The sequence below is a fragment of the Chroicocephalus ridibundus genome, chromosome 1 (assembly GCF_963924245.1).
Source record: "Chroicocephalus ridibundus chromosome 1, bChrRid1.1, whole genome shotgun sequence".
NCBI lineage: Eukaryota > Metazoa > Chordata > Aves > Charadriiformes > Laridae > Chroicocephalus > Chroicocephalus ridibundus.
This window is the reverse complement of record NC_086284.1, coordinates 161,512,805-161,540,568: the sequence shown is the minus strand read 5'-3', so window position 1 is coordinate 161,540,568 and position 27,764 is coordinate 161,512,805. Positions and strand designations below refer to the sequence as shown.

The following is a 27,764-nucleotide window of genomic DNA, read 5'->3' as shown; positions in this document are numbered from 1 at the left end:
AATGTGAGGCCAAAAAAAGAAAAAGTTTGAAAAGTCTGTGGAAAATGTATGGGTAAGAAGGAGTTTACCCCATATTCAGAATGGGATTTAAGAACATAGATAAATGTTATTTAAATCTGGCCTTGGAGAAAGGAAGATTTTAGAGCAATTTGGAGACAAATTCTTATTTTAAGTAGACATGGTCCAAATTAGAGGTATTCCATAGATTTTTATATTAATTTTAAAAGGTGTATTCTTTGAAAAAGTAATACAATATTCTAAACAAAAGGAGAAATACCTACATTTTCATGCAGATGTAAACCGATACATTTAATGTCACCCTTTTTGTCCACACCAGTATCTAACCACTACAGGAACATATTTCTAAGCATATAATCTCTGACCTGCTAAAAAGACATAATCAAGACTATTTTGTCCACAAACTCAATTTTCAGAAAAGAACAAAAAAGGCTGGCAACATTTTTTTCAGTATCATGAGTGGAGCTTTGCTTGTGAAGGTGCAGTTTTACAGAACTCCTGCTAGCATTGATTAGAACGAAAGTGTCAGATTTTCTTTTCCTGAAAATTATCCTTTGAATAATCACTAAATAGCCGGTGTCCAATGTATGAGTTGCTTCTTTCACTTTACAAGATGCTGTAAAAGAAATTCATTCCCAAATACAGCCTTATTTATATTTTTTAAATTGTCTTTTCAGAAATAGAAGTATTTCTGTGAGTTTTGTAAAAATTTTAGGGAAAGACTTTTATCTAAATCTTACCTTTCCCAGTCCAAATCTTTGCAACCCAGTGCATCTCAGGTTAGCAGTCAGGCAAAAGAGATGATAAAACTTACAGGACGAAGCAGGAGAAAGGGGAGGAGGATTTCCTGAAATAGACTTATCTGGTTTTGCTGTCTCATCGAGTGAAAGGCAAAAGAAAATAGATGAACAGAATAAAAGCTGAATGAGAAGCAGAATGCAAACGCTGCTTCAGTTTTAGCAGTCCCAAGGATGTTTAGTAACACAGATGAAGCAACCTGAGAGATACCTGTTTGCTTACAAATCATTTTTAGGTTTTGTACAGACAATATTTAAAGTCCTTTGACAAATTAAAAGTACCTTTTTTTTTCCTAGCTGTTTTTCCATTTCCTGGTATTCGTTTTCATTTGTAGAAAAATCCCCAGGGTTTTAGATTTGGTTTTCATGTGAACTTGAAGCTCTCTTTCTCCAGAGAGGCCATTACCTAGCTGCCCGTCTCCTCAAATTCACTGTAGGGTGATGAAGCTGAAGAGGTTTTAGACTCTCCATCACTGTTGCACTCCCGCGGGGGACCGGGACTGGGAGCTTCCGGGAGCTCCTTGGCAGAGAGCGTTTCCTTACTGTTAGACCCTAAGGGATGGCAGTCCAGCAAGCTCTGCAGGTGTTTGATGTAGCTTATTGCAGCTCTCAGGGTCTCCACTTTGCTGAGGCGCTTGTCAGCAAATTCCTTGGGCAGGTGCTCTCTCAGGCGTGTGTAGCCCTCGTTCACACAGCGCACCCGCTGCCTTTCCCTCTCGTTCCTCTTTCGAATGAAGGCAGGCTCAAAGGAACAGTCATAGACACCCACGTAGCCGGGGAATGGGATGTAGGAGATGCGACCTGCATGCCTGCCGTAGGCTTGCTCCCAGTAAGATGGGTCCAGAGGGAAGGGAACCCCAAAGCACTCTCTCAGGGGGACCCCGTGAGGATGCACATGGCTGTTAGCCAGGGACATAGCTCCTGGAAATGCAATCCTGTTGAATAGTCCATCATCATCCTTATTGCTGTCCATGCTTCTTTTTTTTTCTCACCGGTGAGATGCCAGTTCTTGAATTTGGCTTCCAAATCTTGTATCAGTCCAAGCAAGGAGGAAACATTTGTATAGGTACTCTGCCCCACAGGCTGCAATTTCCTCCTGCGGTGAATAAAAACTCAAAGCACTGCTAACGACTCATGAGGTCCACTCTGTGCCTGGAAGTCAGCTCTAAGCCTTGTTGTTTTTATAGATGGAGGATGCTAGCTAATTTACAGACAGGTTTTGAGGACCATCACTCCACACTTTAAACCCTTCTTTTCCTCTGATCTTCATATTTCAAAAGATAATAAGAGGGTTCCTGTGTATTCCTTTTCTCTCCGCTTGAAATTATGACCATAAGAGTTAATGCCAAACATAAATAATCTTCCAGGCTCTAAACATGTATTGTAATCCACGATATCGTTTGATATAATTGTCTCCAAAAGATGGGTAATTTGCAGTTTACAGGGATCTTCAAAGTTTTGGCAGAACTCCTCCCTTTCAGGAACCAAGGATCTTCTGTCATCTGAAAACTACCCAAAGGCTTTTCACCATGAAATCCAAAAGACAACTGCAAGCTTTGTTGTTTCGGCTGCTCTGGTCTAACTGAAACAGCTCACAAGCAGTTTGCAAAACTTATATGGCATGTCTCTAGCTTTCTGGGGAAGCTGAGAAATCTTCAAAGGAAAGAGTGCTCTCTTGTGGTTGCAAGTCATGTCAGATCAAGAATGCATATGTGCAAGCATAAGAGGAAAACTGTTTTCTTCGCCCAAAGAGAGGCTTTTTTAAGAAGTGCAAGTTTCTCAAACTGAACATGAGCATTTTCAAAAAATCTTCAACATTTTGAGTGTTTCTGCTCATTGCAGTAATGTTCTGGTCATCACTATGAGCACCTGTCTCAGATAAACAAATACAAATGTGATGGCACAATTGCCCCCCGTGTAGCTATTACTAGATGTTTACATGGATATTGGCTTACCTGATGGACCCTACACACTGCTTTAATTGGGGAGCTGCAAATCCCTCTTGACTGTGCCGAATCTGTGCTGCATCCTCCAGTTTGCCTGCAGCTTGCCAAGGAGCAGAGGTGGACAAAAGACAAGGACTTTCGGCAGTATAAGGCCATAATGTCCTCATCCGCGCCTTTCCTCTAAGATATTCTGTTGTGTTAGGACCTTCTTCTGCAGCAACTGGAGGGTCTTTGACTTTTCCCATGTCGCTATTCAGGAGCTCCATCCATAGTTACAATTTTTTCTGAAAACACATCTTCACAGTTAACTGAATTGCCTTTCGTTGCCACCACCAGTTTGGGGAGTTGAACGTTTGGTCTGGGAGAGCTGTGGGAAGGACGTGAAAAGGTACAGGCGTGTAAGCTCTCATAAAACTTCTCTTTTGCTCAAAGTGAAAGTTTCCACCCTGTTCAGTCTTTCATGCGAAACTGCCTCAGAAGCGTGAGTAACTGAAACAACATCCTCCACTCCGAGAAACACATCTATGCCTCTGCTGAGTCAGAAACCATTAGCAATGATGTCAGCGTGCGTTTTCAAGTCAGCCTTTGTATCTTTATTGGCCTATTCTGCAGCTTCAAAAAACAATGGTAATCTTCAAAGTATGATGAACGTACAGGCAGACCGATCCAGACAGACATGAGCGAGAACAATCCTGGGGTCTGATTTATGCCAGGGGCAGGATCAGCACCAAAATGGCTCAAAAGCCACAGCAACTATCCATCTACTTTCACGTCCGTCACTAACATTGCCTAGCAATAGCTGGTGTTTGAGGCTGAAGGTTTTGTAGCATTACCTAAGAGTTAGCTAACGCATTTCATAAGGGCTTGAGATCTTTTCCAGTCACAATTAAATGTCTTTCTAAAATATGTGCCATAGCTCAGATGGAAGGTATGGGTGTGAGGCAAGAATTACTGGGGAACGCCCCATGGCATATACAACTCATTTCAGATCAAATAATCAAGAGGGACTTTCTGCCTTTTAAAAACATCTTTGGAAACAGTGGAGCAGCATGGGCTTTTCAATATCGCTTGCACTATAAACTCTGTTGTCCAGTAGAAACGTTTTCAGAAATGAATGCTTAAATGAAAATAGCTCATTCACTGTAGCACCAAGGCAGGCCAGGACTTAAAGTTTTCTTAAAACAAAGAGGATGCCGGCCTCTAAGAAAAAAAACAGAAGTAGGAAAAGGACATATGATTTGTGTCATCATTAGATTTAAAACGCTGCTCTCTGGCAGTATTCCTGTAAGGAAATGGAAGCATGCCTCTTGGGGGTCTCAGGTGCCAGATCGTTTCACAGCTCTCTCCATGACCTTGCCAGAAGTCTAGCCATGTTCAAAAGGCAGGGTCACGTTTCATTTCTGTCATGCAAATGCACTGTTCCCTGAAGCCAGACCTCTTTTATATGTTTACTGTAAATGCAGGTCACCAGCACTTCCCAGTGTCAGAAGTGCACCTGTGCTAAACAGGTATCTACTTTTCCTACAGAAAAATCCACGGTGATAATCCTTCAGATAAACACATGAAGAAAAATAACAGGTAAATGTTATTTGTTAATCTGAATGATTTAAGATAATCTGATATCAAATGGACTCTGCAGTCTGATTTTATTTCTGTGCAAGAGAAATAAGAAAATATGCCACAGGCTTTTGTTGAACATCCTATCTTGTTGACAGTCAAATGTCACTTACTCGGAACAGGATTTGCCCCTGGGCAGGGAGCCAGCCCAAGGCCAGTGCACCATATGTCTCACTGAAGGTCCCTGTTGAGAGCGTGAGCAGGGTTAAAGCAATGTATCATTCTCATACACGTGTCCCCCACATGCTTTGTGTGACCTCCACACAAAGCAGGGCCTTCCCAACCTATCTGCACATGCAGAGTCAGTGAAAGTAGCAGGACTAGCCCACCAAAGAATAAGGCTAATATGCATTCTTTTCAATTTTAAGAGTAGGTTAAGACTACATGGATAACGTCCCTCCTCTATGAAATGCCTTTGATCTTTTTTCTTACACTGTTTCTCCAATTAACTCCTCTTCACACCTTTGCCCAGATGATGCTTTGACTCCAGAATGCAATACCCTCCATGCTGATAGGACGCAGATGGCCTGGTTTGCTTTCCAGGTGGTACAAATCAGGTGTTATTCACTGCTCTACAATGGCAGAAAAGTCCTGCTTCAAAACCCTGGCAAGAGGATATTCAGGTTCTCAGATTCTGGAAGTTGTGCTGTTTCTATTTCTATTGTATGTTTCGCTTTTTTGTTGGTTGTTTTGTTGGGTTTTTTTAAATGCAAAGTTTAAATGGGGACACTGGGACATTCCTTACATACTCCGTTGCCTATGGCATTTGAACAGGTTCCCTTCTCTCCTTCCTTTTACTTCACTATACACTCTTAATTACCCAGCCAAAACTAAAAGAAAGTATTTCTGACATACCTAAAAATAAACCATTCCTTCCAGATACAGCTTAATTGTGGTTTTAATTGCATGTATCCTAACACAATATCTACAAGAATGTAATCTTTGTACAGAAGAACCCTCAACTTGTTCACACTGCCACAAGAATCATGAATAACACTACTGATGTTACACAGTGATTGCTTTGAATTACTTTGAATCACTCAAAGCAACAGTTTTGCCTTGACACCGTGTCCCTCTGTGTCTGAAATGAAAGTCATCAGTGGAAATATTGTAGTAGAAACACAAGAGTCAGCTGAGCACACGCAAGTCCACCTATTTCCCAATAGATGACCTCACAACTATTTTATCTGTGAACACATTACTGAGAAGGAGGAAGAAGAAAATACATCAGGAGTTTAAAAAGAAACCCTCACAACATTGTGCATTTATTATATTTTACTGGGCTGTAACTGTACTAAATTCTAGTATTTATTGTACATATTGTAGTTGGTCTGGGCAATTTATTAACAGATATAAAATAGTTAAATTAACAGTTTCTCATGTTAACTGCATACCACAGAATTACAGTAATAACTGCAATTTACATTGAGATTCAGGAATACAAGATTGACTAGTTTTGTGCCTCTCTAATCCTGTTTTATCCCTTAACATGGGCCATCTCTCTCCAGCTGTATAGCTAGAAGCGAGAGCTGCACCTAACCCACCCAGGTTTCATACTGTGACTATCATCAAAATACAGGCCTGCAAAGTGCTGACAAGCCAATAAAAGGCGGTGAGAAACTTGGATTTTTTGACGTTAAAACAGTTGGCTCCAACCATTGCTTTTTGCGTAATCTTCGTTCAGCGTCATTCTGCTCGCTCTGACAAAGAACCCAAGGGCAGGTTTGCAACAGCAGGAGAGAACTGATTGTATCGAGATGTGGGCACGGTCCAGCAGGGACTTCCACTCACCCTGCAGAGGAGGACTGAAGCTTGCTTACGGCATCTCTTTCCCCCGAGGTTTCACGAGTCTCCCTGATCTTTCAGTACGTCTCCAGGATCCGAAGACAACTTGAAAAATAGCTCTGCAATTTGTTCCTCACGCAGCAAGTACTGTTATAAATGTCAATAAACTAAGCTTTCAGGGGACATAGTGCAGTTGTCTTATCAAAACACTTCACATATAATAAAAGTGTTTGGTATATAAAAAAAATCTTCCCTTGCAGAAGAAACAGTTCTCAAATGTGTTTTATCGCAATACCTTGGGCGCGCAGAGTACATCTCTCTAGACACAGATTAATTTCTCATTCAGTGACACTTCATATTATCACTGGCTTCCTTTGATACTTGTGCTTTAAACTGGTAGTTAAGATATCACTCGTTCAAGGGAGTAAAGTGACTACAGAAAAGGCTGGAATCTCGGAGGACTTGTGTTTGACAGTAGGAAAAAACACTCTTATCTGCGTAAGGCTACATCCAATCTGGCTCATAGGCTCAAAGTATTACTTTCAGCTCAGATAGTTAAAATAGCGTGAGGATTTCAGCGCCAGGGCAGTTCTGCGGTAGAATTACACAATCATAATTGGCATTAAGACAAGCTGAGGGCTTTGGATAACCTAGCATTTTCAGGACAGAACTGAGATATACCGAGTATAATTGTGAAGTTGTAAGGATGAAAACTGAAAATGGAAGGTCTCCGGTCATCTCCGATGTATTAGGGAATGCAATGTGAAAAGAGAGACTTCTGGGCTTTTAATCGTTTGCTGGAGTTTCTAAGATGTGAACTATCAGCACCAACCATGTGAATATGTGGTACTACACACATAAAAACGAAGCACGGATAACACCCCCCCCCCGCCATCACAAGCTTAGCACTCCCTAAAAAACATGAGGACTTGATGAGTTCTTTCTTGACTTGATGAAATAATGTTTGTGGGCCAATTCAGATACACTCGCTCATGGTTAGAGTAAGGACTATGTGGCTTAGTGGAGAAGAGGAGAGGTTGTGGGATTATGTGTAAATTAAATGAGGTCCTTCTTTTGGTCACAAATGACAGAGACCTGGATCTACTTTGCCTAAATGTAGTCCTCTAGAAGTTATATATTTAGACTAAACTAATTACGCAGGTCCCAGTTACAGGCCACAGACACAGAGAGGCATCTCCAAAGGGGATTCTTCTCACACATCTCAGACACCTACTGCAGGGTGGGATGAAGGGCTCTCTGCGGCAGCCTATTTCTCTCCTTCAGCTACAGAGAGAGCTTGAAAAAATAGCGTATACAAGGTGTCAAACTTTCTGACAGCTAAAGCCAAATGAGGAGAGCCTGCTTCCCCCTCTAGAAGAACCAATGGGTTTGTACTGAACTGGAATGACCCTTCCAGATCCTACATTTAGGCTTTTTAGATCAAAAGGTAGTAGGCAGAAAAATACCTTAAGTTTCCTCCTGTGCAGACATCCTGTCAAGGGATGTCTCATTTAATAAGGCATCGTTTAAGTGTCATGCACGATCAAATTACAGAAGCACATTACGGTGTTTCAGGAAACAGCTGTTCACCCCAGCACTTAAGGAACTTGTAGATTGATTTGAGCAGCGTATGTGATGAGTATCCACATGTCACAGGCAAAAGCGAGCTACGAAACTACTTACGTACATCAAGAGATTCCTTTGCAATGTAGCCTTAGCTGGAACTGTACATTGGACATGGAGGTGCTGGAATGTGTTCAGAAAAGGGCAACGAAGCTGGTGAAGGGTCTAGAGAACAAGTCCTGTGAGAAGCGGCTGAGGGAGCTGGGGTTGTTCAGCCTGGAGAAAAGGAGGCTGAGGGGAGACCTTATCGCTCTCTACAACTACCGGAAAGGAGGTTGTAGCGAGGCGGGGGTCGGTCTCTTTTCCCAGGTAACAGGCAACAGGACAAGAGGAATTGGCCTCAAGTTGCGCCAGGGGAGGTTTAGATTGGATATTAGGAAAAATGTCTTCACTGAAAGAGTTGTCAAGCATTGGAAGAGGCTGCCCAGGGAAGTGGTTGAGTCGCCATCCCTGGAGGTATTTAAAAGATGTGTAAATGTGGTGCTGAGGCACGTGGTTTAGTGGTAACTTGGCAGTGCTGGGTTAACGGTTGGATTTGACAATTTTAGTGGTCTCTTCCAACCAAAACGATGCTCTGAATCTATACAAGCCACAAATCACAGAAAACTGCACAGCAGCTGATGTCCAGAAGGTAGCTGGGCAAGTACGGGCTAATGGTGCTGGAGGAGCATCACGCCCTTTGGAGGTGAAACCGCAGGCTGAACAGTGAGGGCTTTTCGGTCAGCCGGGGATGACGCCTTACAGACAGAGAACACCAAGACGCTTCTCCAAAAAGAGAACCGCCGTTTACCAGGGCGGCTCCCAGGGCCGCTCTCCCGCCCCGGCGGCGCCCACAGCGCTGGAAACGATCTGGAAACACGGCGGGGAGGTGGCAGCGAAGGGGGCTGAAACGCCGCCGAGGCTCACCGCAGGCACGGGGACTGGTGCCGAGCTCCGTGGCGGCGGACAGGGAGCCGGCAGGGGCAGCGAGGCCGGGGAGCCGCCGCGGCGGACAGGCGGCTGCCCGGGCGTCAGGGCCGGCGCGGCCTGACACGGCCCCACAGGCACCTCCGGGCGGGCCCCTCCGCGCCGACATGGCAGAGGCGGCCGGGCCCGGAGCCGGGCCCTGACACGGACCCGGCTGGCGGGAAGCGCCCGAGCCCCGGGGGCGATGGCGCCGCTTCCTGGATGCGGGCGTGCGGCGGCGGAAACGGCCCCCGTCCCCGTTCCCCTCCAGCTGCCGCCGCCGCCATCACCGCCTCTCTCTCCCGCCTCCGCCTCCTCTGCGCTCCCCCGCCCGCGGTCGGGCCCGCACCGCTCGGGGCCCCGCCCATGAGGCGGCGGCGGCGGTGGCGGTGGTTGCGGCCGGGGCCGGGGCCGGGGTGAGGCGCCTGCCCGAGGGGCGGCGGCGGCGGCGGGCCGGGGCTGAGGGCCCTGATGCGGCTGCGGCCGCGGCCGCTCCGCCGCCGGGAGAGGCCCAGCCCCGGCGCCGGGCCCCATGCACCCCAGGTGAGCGCACTCGCGTCCGTTGGGGCCGGGGGCCGGGGGGAGGCCGGCGGGCGGGGCGGGGGACGGGCAACCTCGGGCCTGGCGACGGCGGCGCGCAGCCCCGGCCGAGGGGACGAGGGGCGAGGAGGGGAGGGGGCGTCCCTGAAGCGTTCAGCGCCTCCCGCAGGCCCCGGTTGTTGGCCACCCCTCAGTCCCGGGGCGGGGGTGGTGGATCATGGGCATCACCGCCCTCAGCAGCCGTTTGGGCCGGGGAAAGGCGGGGGGGGGGGGCGGATATCCCCTGCCCCGCCGGCTCGCCGGAGCCCTCGGCACCGTCGCTGTAGGCAAACGAGGCGGTTGGACAGGGTAGGGGAGCGCACCATGCAAGAGCTGGGCAGAAGAGAGATGGAAGTCGGTGACTTGGTTTGTGCGGCTCAGGCCTTGGGGTTAACTTGCGTGGGTTTAGTGTGTTTGGCCCTTTTTTTCCAGGGTGAGCAGTACCTTTCCATTCTGGAGTGTCAATCCAAGCTCCAGCTCACCGTCGGTACTGCAGAGCTCGGGCCTGCTGCTTGCAAGAAGGGCATGTGAGAGGCTCGGGTCAGCGTGGAGGCCATTCGGTCTTGTTGCTGGTGGTGTCACCACTGTGGGGGCAGCTGGTCGTTCTGGCCCTACGAACCGCTGAGGAGAGCTGGTGTGTGGCCAGGAGTGACAGGATGGACAGAGCTGAGGCCAGGCAGAGCTTGCAGAGTTGTTGACAAGTCGGAGGTGACCGTGTCTCCTTGGTGTCCCCATCCCCGAGGACTGGTTCGGGCTGCATGTGTTTGAGACCCCAGAGGACAGATGATTTCTCCCCATGCTGGGGTTTTGGGTTGTTCACCAGCTTGGCAGTTTCCACAGCTCTACAGCCACTCGTGTGGTGTGCGCCCACTTGAGTAGCTTGAGAGATGCAGGCACTCAAGAGACACTGGTTGATCACTCTGAAATAACATGTTATCCACGGTGCCAGTTTTTAATGTGGTAGGAGCATGTGCCATGTCTGCAGAACCAGACAGAGGCAGCCTGTTAAAACTCTATACAATGGCTATTCTGCAGAGGTGACTCTTGTCACTATTGGCCTGGTTTGAACTGATGGTGAATTAGACATTTTGTGTCCAGTTACCAGTTTTAAGTGATCTTTCCCTCTTCTCTTCCCTGCCTTTGGTTTTTGAACATTAATGTGGTGTCCAGAAGTCATGAAATATAAATCAGATGCTCTTGTCCAAGTAATTGTGCCATTCAGATTGCAAATTGATCTGTGTTCACAATACTTTTGACTACAAAGAGTGAGACTTTGTTTTCTGAATGGCAAGGAAAAAGCTATGTTCTGATTTGTCTTTTTGAACTGGCTTTTTAATGCTGTTTATTGCTATGTAATATGATCAATTTGTATCGGTCATTATTTGATCAGTGTGAGTAGTTGATGTGCTTTATGCTTAGCTTTCTAAGGCAGAGTTTTTACGTGTCAGTAACTGATTTTGAGTTTGTTTGCTTAGCCTTTCCTCACCACAGTACACTCAGTAATCAGGAATGCTCTTGCTTCTGTTTCTCTTTCTTTTTCCCCTCCCCTTTCTGTTCCCTGCTCCCCAGAATGAATGAAATGAACTTGAGTCCTGTAGGGATGGACCAGCTGACCTCATCCTCTGTGAGCAATGCCTTGCCGGTCTCCGGGAGTCACTTGGGATTGGCAGCGTCACCCACTCACAACGCCATACCAGCACCAGGTAATGGGGAAAGCTCACACAAAGGGTATTGCAGCTCATGTTTGGCGTTTTACTGTCACCGTTCTTAACTGGGTATCAGTGCTTGCTCTGATAGCAAGTCATGTCTTTAGCAGGTAACGAGGTGATGTAGAATTGGGGAAGCGTAGACCATAAACCATTACTTATGTGGGCAAAGGAAAAGGGATGTGTGCTTACCAGGCTTATGCCTTAATGGGAGTCTCATTTTGTGCTAATGGAATGGTTTGCACTGTGCGTGGGTGGGTGGTAGCAGAATCCTTTGAAATATGAACTGTAGCCACAAATGCATCTCCGTCTATGCCTGTCTTCAATCAGGTGAAAATAATGACTTTTTCACCTGTAAAGCAAAATTGTTTTCTGAGCCCTTTTTATCAGGGGGCTACACAGACAGAAATCTGTTACAATTGTAAAGTAGAAGTAGGCCTTATGTAATATATACAAAAAAGATTCAGGCATGCCTCTCAGTGCTGTGATAACTGTGATCCTTTCTTTGAAGCTTGCCACCTTATTTTGACAGTACCATACCATACATCCATAGGGAGCTCCTGAGGAATTAGTAACCTCTTTGTTACCTTGTGTGTTCATAAGCTCAAATAGTTCCATTGCATTTAAATGGGAATTTTCTTTTGCAGGCTTGCCTGTTGCAATTCCAAACTTGGGCCCCTCCTTGAGTTCCTTGCCCTCTGCTCTGTCTCTGATGCTCCCAATGGGTATTGGGGATCGAGGCGTGATGTGTGGTATACCAGAGAGAAACTACACCCTACCTCCGCCACCATACCCTCACCTGGAGAGCAGCTATTTCAGACACATTCTACCTGGTAAGTGGTCTGGTGCTGATGGATGGGAACAGAGAGAGAAACTGTTTTAGGAGCCACCTGTTTCTGTTCTGAAGCAGGCAAGACTGACTGTTTTGCAGAGCTGTAAATTCCTGGAGTTTGTCGGGAGCCTGTTGTGTCATTTACATGCCTTTATTTTCAGGTCTCTGTTTCTGCGTGTGTATATGAACAGTATTGCAGGGTATTTTCTGCTTAAACCGAACCTCTGGTCACTTCTCCTGCTGCTTTGTTTTTAAGATTAACAGAAAAGAAAGCATGCCTGGTTTCTGTCTCAAATTGCTTTAGTTTGAAAACTGCTGGGTTTTTTTTTCTCCTGTTGTCTGAAGCAGTGTTTGATATGTGCCTGATGGTAGCTTACAGTAGTTCAAAGCTCAAAAAGAGCAAGCTATCAGCTGAAGAGTTTGGGCCCTTTTCTACCCCTTTAGCCCATGGCATAGATTTTCTTAATTTTTGTTCAAGGTTGGTTTCCAAAGGCCTAATACACTGATTTCTATCTTGATTCCTCTCTCGCCTGTGTTTTAGAATACAAATGTAGAGTTTTACATTTAGTATATGAAGACACAGAAATTCAAGGTTTAAATGTAGTCCTTGTTTTGTTTTGTAGTTAAGATTGACAGTGTGGAAGGGGGTAGATAAATTTCTTCAGGGTCATAAATTTCTTCAGGGTCACCCAGTGAGTGTTTTTGGTTCAGCCTAGGTTAGGAAAAGAAATAGAGCAGCCCAGATCTCATCGACTACCTGATGACTATTGGCTGAACTTGCCAGCTGCTTAGGAGTAACCTTTCCTACTGCATTACATGCCTGTCCATTTTGTGGTCAAAGAGTAGAGGAGGAGACAGTGCATTTGAGAACCGAAGGTATTTACCATTCTTCTGAGCTGGAATAATTTATTTTTTCGTTTTAGTCTGCTTAATGTTTAGCCTGGGACTCTTCTGCCAGTCATCTTACTGCTTTCAAGGATTCTCCTTGTTCAAGCCACAGGGCAGAATAATATGCAGAAATATTTGATACAGCTGATTAAATTAAACCAATTAAGCCAATTTCTTGGCTTACCCATTTTTAATGGGGTTATGCTGCAGAAAGACTATCCATGCTTGCATGCTTGTAATAATAGACATGTTTGAATGGAAAACTTTCACAGAACAAATGGCTTATAGGGTTCAAGGCCAAAAAGAGACGTGCTGACTCAGATCTTGCAGAATCTGCAAAATCTGTCTCTGTCTCCGCTGGAAGTACTGTTTACTTGAATGTGCTGATGTATTTCCTCCAAAGACTATTTTTTAGCTTTGTCCAACAAGAGAGGTTGGTAGTATGTAAATAGAGGTTAGTGTTTCTTCGTATCTTAAGTTCCAAGGTTGTTTAACACTGAGGATCTTCCCAGAACTGCCAGAAAAGATTGTCGGGTTTCTGATTTAAATTTCACTGGGCTATTGTTTTAGGAGAAACAACATACTTTTTATCAGCAGATGACTCATGATACCTTTGAGAGACCTTATCTTGGTCCTTCGGAATTGCGACTGATGGCATCAGAGATGGACCGTTGTGTCACTTACTCTTAGAGGAAGGAAGTAGTCATTGTTAAAGCTAAAATAACAAAGCAAAAAGGGTGTATCCTGGAGAACTGTTTCTACTTCTCCTAGCCAAGATGAACGAGGGATTATCAAATGTTAGATTCCACTAGCAGTCCTTCATGCTTTGTGAGCTATTTCTTGAGAATGAAAAATTATGCCTAAAATGTGAAGAACCTCTTTGCGATTCAGTCTCTGTACTGAGGAGCCTAGGTTAGATGCTGCCAGCAGCTTGGCTGTTCAGAGTTTGACAAATAACTAGAGACTGGCTCTGGTGGATGAAAGCTCTGTATTTGTTGTCAAATGACACTCTGACAAGAGCATTGGGTTGGCATATGTTTGTGAGCCATGTTTTAGAATTAGTGGTTTCTAATTGGACATAATGCAAAGAGCATGTCTTCAAGGATCTAGGTCTTCATGTACTATGCTGTGATGATGGGGTATTTTTGTTCAGGATTTGAAAACTGATGTCATCTCACACTCTTCTTTTTCCCCCTCTCATTCTATCAGGTATCTTATCTTATTTGGCTGACAGACCTCCACCTCAGTACATCCATCCCAACACTATAAATGTTGATAGCAATCCGGCATTGTCAGTCTCCAGCAATCCCTCGGCCCTAGATCCCTACCAGCCCAGTGGGACCGTGGGGCTGGAACCAGGGATTGTCTCCATGGACTCCCGCACAGTGAACACGCATGGTGCTCAAAATCTGCATCCTAGTGACAGCCACGAGGTAGCGCTGGATACTACAATCGCTATGGAGAGCGTTTCGAGGGTAACCAGCCCCATCTCTACAGATGGGATGACAGAGGAGCTTACGATGGATGACGTAGCTGGGGATCATTCGCAGATCCCAAACGGCTCCCGGAGACATGAACCTTTAGCTGTAGACACAGTGGGGAGTAACTTGACGTCGGACGCTGTAGGACACGGCGGTGTCATTCCTATTCACAGTAGCACTTTGGAACTCCCTGTCGTCATGGAGCCTGACCACATCGCCGGGCGGGTGACAGGAATATCGGACAGCACACTAAATGACTCCATTCATACTGTGGCCATGAGCACCAACTCCGTGAGTGTGGCGCTCTCTACCTCACACAACCTAGCTTCCCTGGACTCGGTAGCCTTGCACGAAGTGGGCCTCAGCCTCGAGCCGGTGGCGGTGTCTTCCATAAATCAGGAAGTAGCCATGGGGCCAAGTCACGTGGATGTGTCTGCAGACAATCTTGCCTTTGTACCATCCTCTCTGCAAATGGAAGACTCCAATTCGAACAAGGAGAACATGGCAACCTTGTTTACCATATGTGAGTGGGCATTTCCTGGTTCATTGCAGTAGGATTTGTTATGTAGCTACCATCTGGTGGGATGACAGGACTCTTATTGCTAGTTTTACAGATTTCTGCTGAAAGGAACTTAGTTATTTAACAAGTCCATGAAAGTTGGAACATCTGCAGTGGCAGATTAACCTCGCTGAAGTGATGTTAGCTGGAAGTAGACATAATAGGATGTTTTAGCATTGTTCTCTTTGTATCCATCTCCCATGTGGCCTTGAGGTTGGCAGCCGAATTGTTTATGAACCTCTTGCCTTTTGTGGATATCCTGATTTTATCCTTTGCAATGAGACATTTGTTCTTTAAAGTCACATCACAAATGACTCTTCTTGCTCCGTGAAAAAAACAATCAACAAACACCACCATGAGCCATACGTTTCATTGAGTGGGTGTAGTTGTTGAGTATGGCGTTACGCGATTTTGCAAAATTTTTATTAAACCATGAACAATCATAGTGAAAATGTTGTTCTCAACAGGACCTGCTGGAAAAAAAGAGCAGAGAGGGAGGGAAGTTTTTAATATTTCTAATTATTGTCATCAAAGGACTTCAGTCCAGAGGTTAGTTGATCTCCTAGGAAGAGAGGAGCACTGGCCGTTGCATTCTCTCAATCCTGCCATCGTTCAAGAAGCGGTGTTTGAGAACTGTGAAGTTCTTGTTTGCTGGGACAGAGACTTGAACTTCCACCCGCAGCATGTCTGGCTTCCCGCCACTGAAGCGTAAGGCCAGCTTTTATATTCAGTTTTATTTGTTGTGGCAGCATTGCTGAGTGCTGCTCTTGCACGCAGTCTGGCATTACACCTGCCAGAGCCTTATGACAAGCTTTGCTTGCTGAATATTTTTTAAGAGATGGAAAGAAATAGTGCCTCGGTTAGCAATGGGAGAGGTGCAGTTTAGTGCTAAGTATCTAGTCAGACATTTGAATTAAAACTTTTATTCTGCGGGATAAAATATCACTTAAAATCAGGTGGGCGTAGAACTGTGATATGATACAACTCCTTGAGGAGGAGTTTTACAGTTGATGCACTCGGAAGTTTTTACTAGCATCTGTTGTGTTGAACAAATAATGATCAAAATACTGTGATATCCAACATGCTTATGATGACATAACTTCTTTTATTCACTGAAGTGAGATTTGATGTGCCAGCTATTGTCACTGTACTTAAAAATAGTCCTAAGCTGTTTCCCAGGTGATGTTCCCCATTGGTAGGGTGTTATAATGGCTATTGCATACCTAGTGCTTTCATGTGATTTGCAAAATAGATCCTTGAGTTAAGAAGGTTTAAATTTTAACTTTTTGATGTTGTTTTTAAACTTCTCCTGAATAAAACATGAATTTGTGTCCAGACAGGTGGCAGCAAGGAGGAGGAGTTGTTTTAGAGCCTCTTGGTGGTTTTTCCTCACTGAGAAGGCAGGAATCAGGGCCTTTGTCAGAAAACTTTTTACACCGTTCCTAAGCAGGAAGAAAAAAGTGTGCCTTTGCTACAGTCCTAAATGTTTGTGAAACTTTTAAGTAGCCCTTTTTTTGACCGTCTTTGCTTACAGTTCTTGGTACCCAAATCTGAGAAGTAATTACTGTGATTTTTATTTTTTTTAATTTCTTTTCATTATTTGGCAAGGACTGAAATGGAAAGAAAATGGTATATTTCGCTTCCTATAGAATGCAGGAGATTTTTTTTCAACTTCTTAAAAATGTATGAATCCCTAAACTTTTTCAAGTGGTAGTATCACATGCCTAGAACTTGCTTTTCTTCCTCTTTGCCTTTCCCTGAGGCTAGTCCACAGACCCCTAGTGCTAGGCAATGCTTAAAAACAACTGTTGTAAATAGTGTTTCTCATTACCCAGGTCTCGTTGTTGTCATTGCGGTACTCCTACATGTCATCTGTGCGCATGAAGCAATTCTTATATGGGCTCTACCTAATAATTTTCTGAGTACCTTCCTATCTATAATTGTATAGTTGCTTAAACTGTACTTTGTATGGGGTCAGGTTCTGGTACCCAGATGTATGAAAGGAGCGTCCCAAAAATCTCTTCAAACAAATAGTAATGGAGCTGCTGTTAATGCCTGCTGAAGACTACTTCTGTGATAGGTCTTTTATCCTGGAGTTGGGCCATCAAGAGGCCAAAGAGGGTCTTTGTGGGAGATTCTGCTTAATTAGCTGAGCATCTTTCTTCAGAAGAAGAATGATTTATCAGGAGAGTGGTTGCTGAGTAGATGTTGGTTGCGCCATTCATAGAAAATTAAAATGACATAGTTTTTCTAGATGAGAGCATTTTATGCTGTACTCTTCCCCAAATGTATTAGACTGAAGACTTTCAGTGGTTTATTTTTCAGCAGTACTTATGCTGAATGACCGATTGGGAAAGTGATGCTACTGATTCTTCTTGGGCTTTTGTTTTTGTTCCATTCAGTGGCATTCTGTAGAGCTGTACTGTATGATGTTATTGAAGTAGGTCCTTCAAAAGTAGCAGTGAGGTCACTTTTTTACTGACATGAAGATTTTCACGTTGTCTGAATTTAAATGGAGATAAGGGGATTTGTGAGTTCAAATCAGAAAAATTTTACAAAGATCTTACTGTTCCTTTACATGAATATCCTTGAGGTTTCACATCACAAAATGATGAAGTTGCCATCAGGAAGGCAGGTGGAGATTGTCATATTTGATCTGAATTGGATAGGAACAGTGACATGTACGCTGGTGCCAATCTGACTGTATGGTTCATATTCTTCTGAGTAAAAGTTAGTAATGCGAATGAGTTAAACCAGATAGAAACAGCCTTTGCCTGGAGCTGGGCTGAAACATATTGGTAGGGAGCTGATTGCACCATGGGGCTGTTGCATCTTTTTAATCCCCGTTTTCTTGTTATCCCTTCCCCTGTCTTGCAGGGTGCACACTGTGTGACAAGGCATATCCATCAGACTGCCCAGATCACGGGCCCGTCACCTTTGTCCCTGACACCCCGATAGAGAGCCGAGCCAGGCTTTCTCTCCCTAAGCAGCTTGTCCTTCGGCAGTCTATCATGGGAGCTGAAGCAGGTAAGGATCAGATGCCTATATATTTCTATGCAGCAGTTTGAAATACTCTCATTGCCTGAAATCAAAAGCCATAGGGAATTTAATGTGGGAAAGAAACACTGCAACAGAGGTGGTTCCCTCTTCTGTAATCACCCTGACTTACATTGTGAAGCGCTTCTTGTCCTCTGGTTACTGCTTAGACTTCAGCTGGACTCTAGGGGTGCTGCCACAGAGCGTTACTGAAACACTTAGTAAAAGTCAAGCACGAGCAAGGTATGGTGTTTATTTTTATTGTGTGCTAAACAGCCCGGGCACAGATTTGATAAGCAAATGGTACAGCAATTGGAGCTTTGGGGAAGATAACAATTAGAAATACTGGAGGAGATTTCTGTCTGCTTGTTCATCAGCTTGGTTTGCTACCTGTGGGTCTTCTCGATACTCTCATTGGAGAATTAATCATGAGTGCCTCTTTTATTTTTTTTCTTTTTTTTTTTTTTTTTCCTTCCCCTCCTCCCATTTACATTTGGTATGTAGACTGTGACCTTGTCATTGGATGTGGACCTTGTTACTGTATTTCACGCCATTGTCGCCTGGAAATGGAAGAGCACAGTGCAATATCCTAAGGATCGGAAGGCTAGAGAAGAATGTGATTATTGGCTTGCTTAGTGATGCTGCTTGTTGAGAGTAGATTACATCTGTTCTTTTCAAGCTGCACTAGTTTCCAGTTTATTCCTAAAGGCTATTCAGTGTATTCATGTAGACCTATATATATATATATATGAATGTTTAATAATAAATAATATACACGCAGGAATCCCTCTGCCCATGACAGAAATACAGCTGCCTCTGGGGAGAAATGCAGAAGCTGCTTAACAATGCCCAGCAACAATTCTGGAAATTCCTGGGGATTAGGTAGGCGAAATGTAGTTACTGAAACTAGTATTTTCTGCTTCTGCAGAAAGTGCCATGAAAACTTTAATTGGTACAAGTGGCTAGGATCTTAGTTTTATAGCTTTCTAAAAAGTAAACTACTTGCTTTTGACAAACAAAATAAATATTTGTAATTAAAACAAAGCGGCTCCCAATAGTGTCATGTGGTGGTGGTGGTTCTTGTCTCTGCCTTAGGTGTGTTTTATATGTGAAATAGAAGCTTTGATGATCTTTTGCCTAGATATTACCCTTGGAGCATTATCTCATAAACCTCCCACCTCTTTGTTATGCATGATTAGTTGTTTAAATAATTGATTTCTGCAGATTTTGGTCTTCTACTGATAGGTGTGTGGACACGAGAAACCATTCCTGTAAGGACGTGTTTTGGACCTTTGATCGGGCAGCAGAGCCATTCTCTAGAGGTGGCCGACTGGACAGACAAAGCAGCTAGTCACATCTGGAAGGTCAGTGGATGTTATGGCTCTCGGAGTCTGCCGGCCTGCCTTTATCTGGTGAAAACCATCACATGATACAGCACCTTTAACATTATCATCCTTGCCAAAAATCAAAATCAATGCAGTTTCATTGTTTAATACTTAATATCAGCATAGCAGAGCTGAATACCATGTGATATGCTGGTAATCAATCCTGAAGTACAACAAACTCCTTTAATACCTTTTGTTTTAAAGGGCTGAAAGGGCTGTATGTGGTCTCCAGTATCTGTGTGGGAGTTGCAGCAGAGGTTGTGTATGAATTACGAGACAGCACTTGTTTGTTTGTTTTGTATCATTGTTTATTGAAAGTTCCCCCAGGTGATGTATTTGTTGTAGGAAAGCTGCTTTAAAGCTTTCTTTTTCACATCATTTCATGTTGAGAAAGTACAATTGATCTATATAAATAAATAGATAATAGATAAATAGATAAATATATGAATATTTTTTTGCCCAAATATTATTATTCACAAGACCTAGCTTGTAAGTAAAGCAGCCAAATCCATTTCTGCTGGGCGCTAAAGGTGGTGTGTGGGAAAGATGCTGATAAACAGTTTTTCTAGCCTCCTGGGTAGCGGAGAGGTCAAGATTCCTGTGTGAAGGGGACAGTAAGGAGTAAGAATAGGGCTGTGGTCTTGTCAATGGAGACCTCCTGGCTTGTTCTAGATAAACACATCCTCTCCTAAAGTAAGAAGCTGGCTTTCACTGCATTCGTTGCTGTGTTTTGTCCTAAGATTGCATTTGTTTTTCCTGATAGATCTATCACAATGGTGTCCTGGAGTTCTGCATCATTACAACTGATGAAAATGAATGTAACTGGATGATGTTTGTACGCAAAGCCAGGTGAGAACCACCTGTACTGTGCCAAGTAGCTTGGTGTCTGAGCTGCAGGCTCATAGGATGTGCTGGAGAATGCCACTGCTCCACTGACTGCCCACATGGGTAATGAGCTCGCACCAAGGGACCTTCAGGAGTTACCTAGGCATCTTGGGCTGGTGGAGAGAATGAAACAGAGCATCCAGTGGAGAACGTTATGGGGGAACCAGCACACATGCTGTAGTAAAACAGCCCCGAATCTGCCCACATACTTTGTTTCCCTTGTTCTAAAGCTTTAAACCAAGCTCATGTTATATTGGCTTACTGTGTATTAGCTTGTTATTGCCTTCTCTCTGTCCCACGCCTTTTTAGCTTGTTAATGCCTTCCCTCTGTCCCATTTCTTTTGGATCCATCTGTGAAGATGATGCTGATTGTTTTTTCGATTTTAATATTTTATAAGCAAAGTGTCCCTGGGTTCTTTTGGCCGAGTTCCAAGCTCTCGGAGCTTGCAAGAGCTGTCCTTCTCAGGCTTTCTGGAGCCTGTGATGAAAACTATCTAGACTGGTTTCAGTATTGCTCCGTCCATGGTCCACTGAGGAGGCTGAACCAGTGCTATGGCTCTGTGATGCAAAGTAGGTTTCCCCTGCAATTCATTTTATTGCTCCCATATGCAGGAGTCAAGAAGTTAATGCTTGATCTCCAACTGCAGTGGGGCAGAGGTTTTGCTGGTTTCAGATACTGGGAACAAACATGTGCAAGATACAGCTTCAGAAGATGAACTATCACATCTTGGAAATGCTTTTTAAGATAATTTTGCTCTAAGACTTTACTGATATTTATTTCTCCCTCGTGTGTTCTTTATTTCTTAAGGGGGTTAATGTGAAAAATATAGATATTTTTGTAGTTTCTTGAGAGATCATAAACGCTCTTCTCTCAGCCCACTCCAAGGTCTATTAATAATTTTCTCAGCAAGATATTGCAGTGTGAAAAATGTATCAGTTGGTGGAACAGATTGGCTCTCAAGGTCCAGTTTCCCTATACGTTCCTTTAATAAAGAAGGACAGAAGTGACAGACACAGAAGTTTTTTATAATGTGCTGACAAGCATTGAGGTTCTCTCATTACGTATTTATAGGAATTTCCTTCTCTTTTTTTCTCTCACAAAAAGTCATTATTTCTGGAGGGTTTTTTTTCATAACTCTTGTTATTACTATAGGAACCGGGAAGAGCAGAATCTGGTAGCTTATCCTCATGATGGAAAAATTTACTTTTGCACCTCTCGGGACATCCCACCTGAACATGAGCTTCTCTTTTATTACAGTCGGGACTATGCACGACAGCTTGGTAAGTAAATGCTCGTCTTTGTTAGCTTTGCAGGGCGTACTCAGCTTGAATTCCCTTTTAGTGCCATCTCAGGGCATTGTGACTTGGGAGTGCATTATGTTCCTTCTCAGTTCCTAGGGGTGCACATCATCATTTCCTTTTCCATTTTGTGACTACAGGAGTGTCATCATTTAACAGAGACATTTCACTATCTAATTCCACTGATCAGGAGTAAAAGATTGCAGTGTCAAAGAAAAAGGCTTGTTTTTCTTCTGTTCATCCATCTGGTGCTAAGGGAGTTTTGCTGGCTGAAGGTGTTCTTATCCTCTCCCACCTTTGGTTGTGATAATTTAGGTTTGGTGGAGCTGTGCTCAAAACCATTCCAAAGTTTGGCCCGCCAAAACATTTGAAATGGCCTACCTAAAAGAGCTGAAAAGCACTGGAGCTGAAAGGAACAGGGGTGAAAATCTCTGCAGCTGGCTTTGCTACCACAGACAAAGTGTTAACATGGATCATGCTCTGTTAGGCCTTGCTGTGCCTCATTAAAAGTGATGCTTTTGTGCCCAAAGGTGTCCCTGAACATCCGGATGTGCACATCTGCCACTGTGGAAAGGAATGCGCTTCCTATGCGGACTTCAAGGCCCATTTGAGCAGCCATATTCACAACCACCTCCCCAGCCAGGGGCACAGCAGCAGCCATGGGCCAGGCCACGGCAAGGAAAGGAAGTGGAAGTGTTCCATGTGTCCCCAGGCTTTCATCTCCCCTTCCAAGCTCCATGTCCACTTCATGGGACACATGGGCATGAAGCCGCACAAGTGCGATTTCTGTAGCAAAGCTTTCAGTGATCCTAGCAACTTACGGACACACCTCAAGATACACACAGGTAAGGGCTGGGAACTTTAAGGGATGCCTATGCTAGTAAAGCATCGGGGCAGGAGCTATTATCTCTGATCCCTTGGCCAGTTGGCAGGGTGTACCTTGTGCCCATAAATCTAAGTTCTTAGAAACATAGAATAGTAGAATGTTTTGTGTTGGAAAGGACCTTCAAAAATCATCTAGTCCAACCCCCCTGCCATCAGCAGGGACATCTTTCACTAGATTGGGTCACTCAAAGCTTCATCCAACTTGACCTTGAACACTTCCAATGGTGGGGCATCCACAACTTCTCTGGGCAGCCTGTTCCAGTGTCTCACCACCCTCATTGTAAAAAATTTCTTCTTTATGTCCAATCTAAATCTATCTTCTTTCAGTTTAAACCCATTGCCCCTTGTGCTGTCACTTAAAGGCCTTGGTAAAAAGTCTCTCTCTGTCTTTCTTATAAGCCCCCTTTAAGTACTGAAAAGCTGCAATAAGGTTTCCCCAGAGCCTCTTCTTCTCCAGGCTGAACAACCCCAACTCTATCAGCCTTTCCTTGTACGAGAGGTGCTCCAGCTCTCTCATAATTTTTATGGACCTCCTCTGGACTCGCTCCAACAGGTCCATGTCTGTCTTGTACTGGGGACCCTAGAACTGGATGTGCTACTCCAGGTGGTGTCTCAAAGAGCAGAGTAGAGGGGGAGAATCACCTTCCTCCACCTGCCTTTCTAAGAATGGTGGTATCCTGACTGTCTGTAGGAATGATCCCTAGTCCATGCTGACCCCAGCTGCCTGGGCACTGCCTGAGAGAGCGCTGGTTGTCATGGGACAGGGCTGGACTGGCTTCAGTGGTGTGGGTGCTTATAAAACAGTATGTAGACCTGTGTTCTGGCTGATTGTGCCATGTCGAAAAGCATTTGGTGAGCTGAAGTTGATTCCAGTTGGGAAGAACCGTTTGCCTTCATCTGGGACACAGAAACCCTTTGTTCCCACACAGCAGGTCCAGTGCTGGCACCTATGATAAAACAAGGGTTCCCTTCTGCTTGTGAGAAAAAGCCAATTGGGTTTGAGACCTTGTAATGTGGACAGCTGTCCACATAAATATGGGGTTGAGCTCTTTCCCCTCTTTCTTACTTTGAATTGTCATCTTAAGGAAATGGCACTAGACTGAAATTGGTGACTGTAGGGTCAGACTGATGTGGCCAAGGCTCAGCTCTGTCACTCATCAAAACTTAAGCGTGAATGTGCTCTTGACTTCTGTGGGCATTTGGGTATCACTAGAGGCTTTGGGGATAAAGGGAGAATTGCCAGATCAGTGAATGAGCTCTAAAAGAGGAAAATAAATTGGTGATTTTTCAGCTGTGTAAGAAAAGAGGAAATACAAAAAGGCATGGATTTAACACAGTGTGAAGACAGGGGAGAGGGTGAAGGTCAAGTACAGGACAGCAATAGTGTGGATATTTTTGCTGCTTTTTTTTTTAAGGTTGAAATAGCTGTTGGGAACCACAGAATGCAAATCACAGAGCTGGAAAGGGAATAAAACCAGGAGCTCAGTGCGCTTGAGTCAAGCACAGGAAGCTCCGTGCTCAGGAGTGAGGAGTTTTAATAAACTGAGTGAGTATAAATGTGGTATACACAACCACACAATACTCAGTGGGATAGGGATTCAAGTGGTATTCAGACTTAGTCTGAATTCAGTGGTGCGCAGGGGTTTCGAACTATTTCTGGCAAAGAATAATGGGAGAGCTATAGGTAAGTGGAAAAATGGGATAAAACATAGAAGTTACCAAAGAGCCAGTGAGCTTTGTACCCATGTGTTTGTTAGGTAAGAGAACTTGTTTTTCTAGACAAAGGCAATGCAGTGCATCAAATGTGGTTGGGTGCCGGTAAGGCATCAGAATCAGTTCCTGTGGGAAACTAGAGGAGATGAGGATGTACTCAGGTAGAGTAACTAGATGGCTACCATGGTTACTATTAAAAAGGAGGCTACCGTCATTTTTACTCAAGAATTCATCTTGGATAAGCCTAGTCTTGTTAAGTGTTTGCCTGGATCTCTTTGCTGGAAAATTTACAAGTCTGCTGGTGATGTTTTGATATGCAGAACAGGGAGGCACAGTTGGTGTAGACAAGAAGCAGAAAGTCATCTTACAGGAAAGGCTGACTCACCACAAGCACTGGAGGAAGAGGAACGGATGGTGTTAAGGACTAAGTGCAGAGCCGTGCATCACATGAAGGGCTCAGTGGTTCGAAACAGTAGCATGAAGTGGGTTTTTTGGCCTGGGGGGCATGGGCTGGGGGGTGAAAAGTTTTGGGAATGATTAAATGAAGTCAGATGCCTGTTTTTTGCATAGCTAAATCTGGACTGTAACTAGGTAGGCCTTTATGCTGAGTCTGAAGGAACTGCAGGAGGAAACAGGTGCTGTTCACACAGAATCTGCCTTTCTTCAGCGTAAAAGTTTATTCTTCAGAAGTGGTCAGGCGTGTTTGCTTACTGTATTTCTTGGGACACTGACTGTCAATGTGTGGGTGTATGTATGTAATCCTAGGTCAGAAGAATTATCGCTGTACCCTCTGCGACAAATCGTTCACCCAGAAGGCTCATCTGGAGTCACACATGGTCATCCACACGGGGGAGAAGAACCTGAAGTGCGATTACTGTGAAAAGCTATTCATGCGGAGGCAGGACCTCAAGCAGCACGTACTCACTCACACGCAGTAAGTGATCTCACGGGAGGTGTAGGACAGCCAGTGCAATAAATAACGAAGCTGAAAGGCCCAAGAGAGAATGTCTAGTTTGCAGATAGTTTGGCCTAGTGAGTACGGGTTCATCCTCTAAAGTGACAGAGAAGTCAATACAGACAAATTCCTCGTTACTGGCTGAAGTTGTCTTATTGTAGTGTTTGCAATATTTTAATGGCATGGTAGATTCCAGGCATGCACCTTGTCTTGTGAAACGGCATTCAGGAGCCATTTTTTGAAGAGAGAGGGAGTTGGTTGATTTACAGTTGGTTCTCTACTGTTTGCACCTCCCAACGTGACCATAAAAAAATCATAAACCTCCTCAATGCTATTCTCACCGAGTGGCTTGTTAGTGAAGTCTCCTTCTCTGTTTGCATCAGGGGTGGGGTGCAGCCATTCCCAGCTCTTACCTCCCCCCAGGTCTCAATCAATCATGCTCCTCCTCCAGGGAGACGCCCGTGGTGAGGGCAGATCCCCACCCCGAGGTCCTCCACCAGTTATCTACAGGTTTCTCCCAGCCCCTCAGCTCTCTGACAGGCGAGATCTTTCCTTTTGCTGTGAGAATCTCTCCATCCTATTCAGTTACTCCCAATCCAAGCTCCTCCCTTAAAGGCTGCTTGCCCAAAGCTATTCCCTCTGCTTATTTTGTTTTCAGCATCTGGTTCTTGTACTGACTTGGAATCGATTGCCGCCTCTGTCGTGCTGCCTAGGAGACAGCACAGTGCAGCTAGCGTGAGCGAGCGAGCGAGTCTTGCTTTGCTGCTTGTTCTTACAGCCTCTAGCTGAAAGAGCAGGAGCACGACTGCTGGGAGGTGTTTTGCACGGTCATCTACACTACCAGACTGCTGCAGTCTGGGAAGCCTCTGCTTAGCATTTACAGACTGAGCGTTGTTAACAGGCGGCAGCTTTGCTTTCTTTTTGGGGTTCCTCCCCACCCCCAGCTCCCATTTACGCAGGGTGGGAAGGAAGGATGGGTTGCCATGTTCCACCATGGTAACATTTCTGCCCTTGCCAAAACATGGAGCTTAACCAGAGTTTGGTCTTACTCAAAAAATAAACAAGCAAAAACCCTTGTAGAATTCTTTTTTCTTGAATTTATCACCAGGAAAGAACAACAGCTGGTTGCAAGCTAGCAGTTAATCCAAAAAGCCTGACTTTTGCCAGTGATGTTGGGGGTGGGGGGAAGCAGAGAAGAGGGGCTTTGTGTATGTGCTGTGTGAGAGAAAACTGAGCAGCATTTACCTTTCAGTGCTGCAGCAGTGCTGTTATTTCTGGTCTGCATCTCCTTCAAGTAAGATGGTACTTTCTTACTTGAAAGTATAATTTAGGAGTAAGACTGACCCTTTCACCCTTCCTGTCACCACCACCCCACTATTTAATACAGGATCAGGAGCAAATTATAACTTTTCCATGTCTTGCAGAGAACGGCAGATCAAGTGCCCCAAGTGTGACAAGCTGTTTCTGAGGACAAATCACCTGAAGAAGCATCTCAATTCACATGAAGGAAAGAGGGACTATGTCTGTGAAAAATGCTCCAAGGCTTATCTAACCAAATATCACCTCACTCGCCACTTAAAAATATGTAAAGGCCCCACATCCAGCCTGTCAGCCCCGGAGGAGGAAGAGGAGGAGGATTCAGAGGAAGAATTAATAGACTCTATGAGGACTGAAGACTGTAGGATTAACAATGGAGTCTATTCAACAGGGGACGCCCTCTCTGGACACAAATGAAGAAGAGAGGCAGGGAAATTTTCTTGGATGTTAAAACTGGGGAAGGAAAAAAAGCAAAACTCTTCCTTTTTTTCCCCAGTCAACAGCGTATGTCAAATAGGAGTTTTCCTTCTGTTTTGGTCTCCGCACTACCACTGCTTAATGAACTCTGTCGCCAAAACACGGAATGAGAACGGATCATGCACATAGAAGTGAAGAGTTGCTAAGAAGGAAACGTGAGGCAAGGAGATTTTCCCCCCCCACACACACTGTGCATACTTCCTTTCCAAATCACTCAGATTAATCCATCCAGTGCCGGGATACATGACACACCTTGCATAGCCCTTTGAGTAAAGAGCCACAAACCAGAAATGTAGTTGAGTGACTGCGGGGAGCTGTAAGCCAACTGTCCTTAACTGCCAAAGCCATGACAATAAGAAAAACAAACAAAAAATAGTGGTGGCAGTGATGTATTTTGCTTTTTAAGACTTTTTAACTGAAGGATGTGGTTTGGCACAAAGCAAAGACTTGTCAAGGCTCAGGTTTTCATCTTAAATTAAAAGAAACAACAGCAAAATCGGCATTTGCAGACAAAGCAATTACTTACCCCGCTACAGAAAAGCAAATATTGGCTTTTGGAGAACAGTTATTGCCTCTTCCCACTCTGGTTCCCTAGAACATGTAAGCAGGTGAAGAGGTAAAGACTGTATAGACTTAGTAAGGCAGAGGCTTACAGATGATGGGGCAGTGTTTACAGTATATATTACTTGTGCTGTAAACCTTTTACCACCTAGAACGATGGGAGGGTTTGCTGCTAATATTATTTATGGAATGAAGATGTATTTCATTTGGTTGTTTTCTTTTGAAAAAATTAAAAATGTGGCTCTTTTCTAATGTTCTTTTTTTAATATTTACACGTTTGAAAAAAGGTTTCTATTTCTGATAATGATGATAAGAGAAATACCACCACTTTTTCATCATCTGCCTCTCCCAAGCTTTCGTGGGACAAGGTTATGGGTTGGAGCACCTCCATGAACAGGCAGAGGTAAGAACCGGTCTTTAACTCGTGTAGAGTTGCTGTGTGGCTCCTCTGGGTGTGCTGCAAAAGAACAGTAAG

At 44.4% G+C, this 27,764-nt stretch overlaps 2 protein-coding genes across 3 annotated transcripts; one reads left to right on the top strand and one right to left on the bottom strand.

The window, feature by feature from the left end:
• Window positions 1-1,175: 1,175 nt before the first annotated feature.
• ASCL4 (achaete-scute family bHLH transcription factor 4) lies at window positions 1,176-1,841 on the bottom strand. Its single transcript, XM_063323477.1, has one exon. The coding sequence runs from the start codon at window positions 1,786-1,788 to the stop codon at window positions 1,222-1,224; it is 567 nt and encodes a 188-aa protein (XP_063179547.1). The 5' UTR covers window positions 1,789-1,841; the 3' UTR covers window positions 1,176-1,221.
• Window positions 1,842-8,502: 6,661 nt separating this feature from the next.
• PRDM4 (PR/SET domain 4) lies at window positions 8,503-27,537 on the top strand. Of its 2 annotated transcripts, none has more exons than XM_063321435.1 (11): window positions 8,503-9,274; window positions 10,880-11,013; window positions 11,664-11,849; window positions 13,946-14,740; window positions 17,654-17,803; window positions 19,058-19,176; window positions 19,961-20,046; window positions 21,236-21,363; window positions 21,912-22,226; window positions 24,745-24,913; window positions 26,359-27,537. In XM_063321435.1, exons 1-11 carry the CDS (start codon window positions 9,264-9,266, stop codon window positions 26,666-26,668), a joined length of 2,403 nt encoding a protein of 800 aa, XP_063177505.1. In that variant the 5' UTR covers window positions 8,503-9,263; the 3' UTR covers window positions 26,669-27,537. The 2 variants fall into 2 exon arrangements, with proteins under 2 accessions (XP_063177505.1, XP_063177512.1); XM_063321442.1 differs by lacking the exon at window positions 8,503-9,274 and adding an exon at window positions 9,645-10,018.
• Window positions 27,538-27,764: the final 227 nt, after the last annotated feature.